General features: G+C 38.9%; 1 protein-coding gene across 1 annotated transcript; it reads right to left on the bottom strand.

The window, feature by feature from the left end:
* Positions 1-2,765: 2,765 nt before the first annotated feature.
* On the bottom strand, positions 2,766-7,244 carry LOC143615200 (neutral ceramidase 2-like). The gene is made up of 9 exons (XM_077088385.1): positions 6,873-7,244; positions 6,520-6,728; positions 5,877-6,203; positions 4,459-4,723; positions 4,116-4,386; positions 3,911-4,036; positions 3,751-3,814; positions 3,515-3,660; positions 2,766-3,420 (listed from the first exon to the last, which is right to left on the bottom strand). The coding sequence occupies exons 1-9, from the start codon at positions 7,196-7,198 to the stop codon at positions 2,872-2,874; spliced, it is 2,283 nt and encodes a 760-aa protein (XP_076944500.1). The 5' UTR covers positions 7,199-7,244; the 3' UTR covers positions 2,766-2,871.
* Between the last annotated feature and the right edge of the window lie 236 nt (positions 7,245-7,480).

Consider the following 7,480-nt stretch of genomic DNA (forward strand, 5'->3'; position numbering starts at 1 on the left):
CCCCTAGCCGTCATGATGCAACAACAAGAACAGGCCATGAAACAAGAAAAGATGTTGAAGGCCATCAAGGATCAAGCGAGCAACGACAGTTCAGGTGGCCTAGTCTTCGGTTAGCTCGGAGAAACCGAATTCCTTGGCACTCGGCCTACGCGGGTTGGAAAAGTAGAGTTTCCAAAGTTTTCGAGGGTGGACATTGAGGGTAAGATTTACCGTTGTGAAGACTTCATCACCATCGACGAGACACCGGCAAATTTCAAACTAAGGCGCGCGGTTATACACATTGAGGGGGATGCGATTGAATGGCATCATTCGTCTATGAAAACACGAGGGCTTACCATGGCTGAACTACCATGGTAAGACTATTAAAACGTATCACAATTGAATGTATTACGATTTACGAAGTATCAAACCTATTATTATATTAACTATTATAGTTTATTATTAATGCCGGTACATGTACCAAATGTAGCAAATTTGGTACCTGTCAAGTACTTGTAAGTCATACCCATACCAGTACCCTAACTAATTCAGCTTATTAGTTACTCGTACATGTATCAACATCATTGGCTATTATAAAAAAAAATTAAAAAAAGGGACAAAAATAAGAATGATGAGAAAGATTTGTAGCATAAAAAAACCCCTTAAAAGAAAATTATTAAAAAGAATCATAACTCTAGATATAAATCAAATTCAAAATACATAAAAAAAACTAAAATGTTTCTCCCGTCGTCCTCGTTAAAAAAAAGACACAATATTGAGTAAAAAAAGATCATTGTATCTTTTATTTATCATTGTGTTTTTTATTTATTTTTGTAATTAACTGTGTCTTGTTTTCTTGACGTTGTGACTTTTTCCTTAATATTGTGTTATATTACTTAACATTGTGTTATGTTTTGCTCGACATTTTGTGTATAGAGGTAGGGTAGTAAAAGCTACAAGCGGATCCATAATCCATTTCGCAGATCCCCACTTAACCCGCGGATCGTCAATAAACATCCACGAAAGGAGCGCATGGACAAACACTTGCAGTCAGTACAAGACCAGTCAAGGATCCATAGTTCCAGAAACATGCTTCGCGGGTATCCATCACAATCCGCGGATTACCAATGAGTATCCGCAGAAGGAACCCGCAAGCAACGCAAGGGACTCACCACACACGTGATCCCCACGTGATATGGAAGAATAGTTGTAACAAACTAGTTCTAGAAGATTCCTCTATAACAGCCTGATAGCGACATCGACCAATGGAAAGATAACACCTGGACATGTAGTGGACGCCCCATATCGTGCACAGATAGTGGACGGACCCATGCTGTCACATCCAATAGTGGTTCGACACGTGTCCATTCAGTTGAGAAAGGAATATTCCGATAGTGACAACTCTACCAATCACCTTCCCCCACCTTCGGCTATAAATACCAAGTACACCAATTACAGGTATTCATTCACTTACATACTCAAGCCTTACACAATATACTTGTACTTTCTTTGATTATTCCGATCAGGACTGTACTTATTCTCACGCCGGAGGGTGGTTACGGGAAGACGCCCCATCTTGTCCTTCCCGTAACGAGACTCACGGTGATTTGTTTTGCAGGCTGAAAGTTTGGATCTGAGGTCATTGTTACTCAGTAGACTCACATATGGGTAAACTCGAGTTCGGACTATCCAGTTAGGACCTGTGTTTCTTCAGTGTGATAACCGGAAATTTTTTGTTATACATTTGCAACACTGCCCAAACATTAGCGGCACTAATCATTAGACGAGATGCCTACTTAATTCATTTTAATCATAGTCCTCGACAGAAAGTCTACTTATCTACTTATCAAGTTCATCATTTTGGTTTTGAGAAAAGTCTATTACACACGACACCAGGTAAGTTCATGTTTTTTCCTATTTGTTTTCTGTAAAGAAAACACAAAACTATTTTCATGTACTTGTTTTCTGAAGAGAAAACACCAAACATTTTCCTCACTTGTTTTCTTGATTGAAAACACAAAACATGCAACTATACTTGTTTTCGGGGAGAAAACACGGACAAACTTATATACTGGTTTTCTAGAGGAAAATGTTTTGGATTTATGTAGTTTCTTTTGTATCACAAATGCATACTAGATGCCCTCATATCACTTAAAGTCCTTAACATACCTTGAACCGTTATGATGAGTTCATAAAAAAATTTAAACAGTACTACTGGGTTTGACAAACCCCACCTGCTAAAACTCGACTGGAGGGGTTCTTTCTATTTCCTCAATGTTTATTACATGTTCCTTCTATTTTATGTAATTGAGCTAACAAGTAACAATTCAAAGGTAGTTGCAACTGTTAGCACATTTACAACATTAGTACCTTCACTACTAAAGAATGACATTTCCAGCAAAAGTATTATTAATACATAACACTCTCCTATCTACCAGACTATCACTACACCTATCACCATCAAACTAAAAGCATCGCCCTCTCGTCTACCTAGTACCTACCACCACCATTGAACAAGAAGCACAAAGGTAGACACGCCGCAGGCATCATATGCATTGTAAAAATGACAAATGCATACCTGATTCACACACATAAACTCTATATTAATTGTGAAAAATGACAAATGCATACCTGATTCAGACACATAAACTCTATATCAATTGTGAAAAATGACAAATGCATACCTGATTCACACACAAAGGCAGACACGCCGCAGGCATCATATGCATTGTAAATGATATACCTGCAAACAAACAAAATAGACAGACCACTAATCGTATATTAAAATTTAGCTTTTGTATAAACACATAAATTACATGATACATGAGCTAGTGTACAATGAATTTATGCAATACAAGTCTTTTTCCCAAACTAGTTCAAATGTGCTAAAATTTATTTAACAACAAAAGCGTTTGACGAGCCAGTAAAATGACTAATCGACCCCAACAGGTTCTTGGATGCACCAAAATGGCTCACTCTGTAAACCCCAGATGCAGCCGATAGTGGGATTCGCCATTCTATAGTAGCATGACTCTGAGCACTAAGTTTTGAAGGCCTAGACCACTTAAACCTAAGGCAGAGATCATCATCATCGTAGACCGGGACCCACGTGTCTTGCCCTTTTAGTACCTCCACTAGAGCGAATGTACCTTCTGTCATTAGATCATTCCTAGGACATGCTGACCAGAAAACAACGGTCACAATGCCACCCTTTTTGAAGGTAGAATTATTGGGGATGTCGGTCTTGACATCCCCAAACTTGACTCCCAGCGGGGTGGAGTCTACCACGATGCCTGGGAGCAAGCCTATCTGCTTGTTAAGAAGATCTGGTGGTTGTGGGCCTGCTTCTACAGTTCCTCCAGAGACAATGGCTGTTGCAAGCCTTTTGAATTCTTGAATGTAGGCACTGAGAGTATGTGGACCGTATAGAGTCGAAGCTCCCTGATAAAAGTAAAATAAAAAAAATATGTAGTTAAAAGTATGCATTAAATGGGCCAAGGTTGACACCTTTAAGAAAAGGTAACAATTAACTTACTTCATATCTTTGCATCTCATACTCCTCAAAGGTAGTAACATATTGAGAGTAAGTGTTAGTTAGACCAGCTATCACAACATGAACTTTTTCTTTGAAAACAGCACTAACAGCATCACGTAAACGCCTTCCAGCCATAGTTGTGAATTCTACAAAATGAACCATATTAAATTACCAATATATGTTACAACTTTTTCTGAAAAAAACAAAAATAAAGTTAAAGATTGTCATTAGCATACCTCCAGGTACACTGAGAATAACCATCTGACCTATCTTTAGTATCTGAATTGGGAGAATTGATGGCTGGGAAGCAAAAATATATACATATTATAAGTTGATCAATTATCAAGAATCTGCATGCTTTAGTTTTAATGAAGTCAATTTTAAAAAGTCACTCACCGCCCAGTCATATGGTATCTTCATTTCCCCGGTATCAAGCAGGATAGGCTTCGGTTGTTGACAGTCTTTTTGCTCCTTACTTGGAGTTCTAAGCACGTTTCGCACCAACTTCCAAAATGGATTCCCCTAATAATGAACAAAAATAAAATAAATTTCAAAAACATCACATTAGTTGAAACAGGATTCTGTGTGATTTATTACTTACAGTGTTGTCGCCTTGAGTAAAGTCAAAAGCACCGGGTCCATCAGTTGTACCAGCTGCAAATGCAAATCCCATTGCAGCAGGACATGTTTTAACAGTTTCACTCCCACCTCCTTGTTTAGGAAGTGTCACCTCAAGTTGTGAGAAATCCAAATAAGTGTGACGATAATCAATTTTTCCATTTAATTTCTCAGAAGCACTAGTAAAAAGTTCAGAGGCTTTTTTGAATTGTCTCTCTCCAATTATTCGGGTGCTTTCAAATTCATCTGGGTACCTGTTCATTAATACACATGAATCAGTAACTAGCCATATGCATACGCATAATTAAGAGTAGAAGAATACAAACCCAGGTCCTCGGCCATAACACAACTCATTCTTCCCACCGCAAGTACTATGATTAAAGTCACAGGGTAGCCCTGTATCCGTGCAGAATGCCCCAAGCACATTTGGGCTCACATCCCCACAATTGGACTGGCAAAATGCAGATACAAAACTGGGCCTTTCTGCAGTCCTAAGAGAACTTCTAACACGTCTTGATATGCTCAAGTATTTGGTCACTGGTTTACCTGAAATAGGCTTAAAAGAAGCTGCAAGTTCCAGAAACTCATGGTCAGCATTAAAACACCACAAAAACCTTTAGTATAATTCATGTAATTTAGAGGTAGAAACTTTAACCATTTAGCAGAGTGAACGCCCGCCCAGGAAAGACGACTTATACTTTAAGATACAAAGATGGGCAATGAAAAAGCCCAAAGGCCAATAAGAAAACCCAAAATAAAGAGGTCTTCTTAAAAGATCAAAACTTTGGGCCAAATTTGTTCTGGGACAACCCAACCCGTTCCGGCCCGTTTTGGTATGTTACCCAACCTGTCCGACTCCGACCAGCCCAATTTGCAACCCTTTAAGAAACTAGGCCTGGATGTTGGGCAGATTCGGATCACGGCTCAAGATGAGGTTTGGGCCAGAACAGGTTAGAGTTAATATGGGTTCTGAGCAAAATGAGTTCGTTTTAAAAAATATTAATTTGGTTTGGTTCAAAATGGGTATTGACCAAAATAGGAACAAGTTGATATGAGTCGTTATTGAGAAAAGTAACATCAATTTGCTAGAGCGAAGGTGTTGGCGCCAGATGTGGTGGCAGTGGTGGGGCGGCAAGTCGGCAACAGTATTGATGGAGGTAGCGGCTGCGCGGTAGAGTGCCGGTGGCGGTAATGGTGTCAGCGATGAGTAGATGGTGGAAACAAACAATGGTCATGGGTGGTGCTAACCCATTTGGACCCTTTTAAGTTGACGGGTTTTAGAATAGTTACCCGTTTTGACCCGTTGACTAATTTAAGGAGATCCAAAATGACCCGTTGACTGATTTGAGATGACCCAAATGATAATAAAATATCTTATTAAAGAAAAGTTTAGATTACATCGAAACAGAAGGCAAGCGGGCAACAAGCTGCGCCGCTACCCCCTTTTTGAATCGCAAAACCCAATCTTTTAAAAACTATATTTGCTGATCTTGGAGTCATAACATTACTATGCATGACCCGCTGAACACGGGTAAGTAGCCCCAAATGATTAAATCAACCCATACAGAATTTTTTTTTTTTTTTGCCCAAATCAACCCATTGAAGAATGGGTCATGGTTGCCACCTATATATGGAACCAGTGGTGCAAAACACAGTTTCTGCATGGTCAATGCATGTATATGGATTTTAACTATAAATTCATCAGTTTACAAGAAACTACTTTCGGAGGGTTTAATAAACTTACGGTTGTCTTGAGCACCCTGAACAATATTAGAGACTCGGCGTGGGTTTTCATTAACAGTTCTTGCATCCCTTTTTTGATTAAACCAATCTTCCATAAGGCGTGCAGCGGTTCCTTTATTGTCCCCACTGATCAACTCATTCGTACGACTCATTGAAGTTCCATGAGTAGCAAACCAGTTAAACGAACCCACTGGGCCCCACTGATCATCTACAAACTTCAAAAGGCTCATTTCTTTATCCACATCAAACTTATACTTTGCACGTTCTGCTGCAGGATTGTTAAGATAAGCGCTCGGACTGCGATTAGCACCCGCGTCTAAGATCTCTCCTGCAAGTTGTATGCCCAACAATTATAAAAAGTTTTGAAAAATTATTTAATTTTTTTTTAAATATTTTAGTAATGTTATATTCTCCATTAAACGTCAAATTTTTCAATGTTTAGATTACATCGAAACAGAAGGCAAGCGGGCAACAAGCTGCGCCGCTACCCCTTTTTGAATTGCAAAACCCAATCTTTTAAAAACTATATTTGCTAATCTTGGAGTCATAACATTACTATGCATGACCCGTTGAACACGGGTAAGTAGCTCTACAGCTTCAGGCGCGAGGAAACCAAAATTTATTTGTAAAAAACTATGTGTTACCTTTGTTCACGTATACTGATCCAGGATGAAGATTTTCATGAGCACGGATGATGCTTTGTTCGATGCCATCAACTAATGCATCAAAGGACTGGCGTACGAATCCTAGAGATGTAACAATATACACCACGTACTGCAGATAGCCCCCAGGGCCCGCGTGGGTATGTATACCACTAATGGCAACATTTTTTTCTGTATATAAATCCCCATACCTATACAAAAATTATGACTTTGAGCACTTAATAGATAAAATTACCAAAAATACACTTGTACTAAAAAAAGAGACCTGTGCTAAATGGAATAAAAGGTTCTCAAGTTATGTTAAAAGAAGGGGTAAATATGTAACTAGCTGTTACCTTGCCTTTAACCTCTCAATGACTTTGATTGTTACAAGTTGTGAAGCCATGCAAGCATCAAGATTTACAAACATCACACGGTTTCCCTGTGGCTCGGCTACAATAAATGCACGAGATCGCAACCGAAAGTGAATGCCAGAAGCGGTTTGACCCGAGTTGGCATATCCCATCATGTTGACATCAGCAGCAGGCCCTGTGATGTCATAGCTTCCAAGCCCAACCAAATAATTGGAAGCTGAGACGGTTATTTCAGTTTTGTATACAAAAACAAATAATAGCAACCAAAAGCATGCAATTGCACGCGGTCGCTGGATGACAGCCCCCATCAAATTGCACCAGCTGTGCAGACTACAATCAACCACTCTCAAAGTATTTCCTTAACTGAAAGATTAAAAAACAAATATGAATAACATTCTTTAGATTAGATGGTATACATTCACTAATTTGAATTTGATCATCATAAAAGTTGAAATCAATGTGGGCCCTACCTCTCCTTCACTTTGAATAATTAATAGAGGCAGTAATAATTCATTAATCACAGAATTTAAAAGTTGTTTTGATGATTAGCATCAAACAAACAAACAAACAAACACAAGTCATTAATATTA

The sequence above is a fragment of the Bidens hawaiensis genome, unplaced genomic scaffold (assembly GCF_021521415.1).
Source record: "Bidens hawaiensis isolate Kalapana, Puna unplaced genomic scaffold, B.hawaiensis_p1.1 tig00042247_1, whole genome shotgun sequence".
Classification (NCBI taxonomy): domain Eukaryota; kingdom Viridiplantae; phylum Streptophyta; class Magnoliopsida; order Asterales; family Asteraceae; genus Bidens; species Bidens hawaiensis.

Excerpts from the sequence above, each read along its gene's own strand:
- LOC143615200 (XM_077088385.1), bottom strand. The coding sequence starts at position 7,198 with ATGGGGGCTGTCATCCAGCGACCGCGTGCAATTGCATGCTTTTGGTTG. Across the intron at positions 4,724-5,876 it reads TCAGGGTGCTCAAGACAACC|ACCATGAGTTTCTGGAACTT; the intron begins GTAAGTTTATTA and ends GTTTTAATGCTG. Across the intron at positions 4,387-4,458 it reads TGTTATGGCCGAGGACCTGG|GTACCCAGATGAATTTGAAA; the intron begins GTTTGTATTCTT and ends ATTAATGAACAG.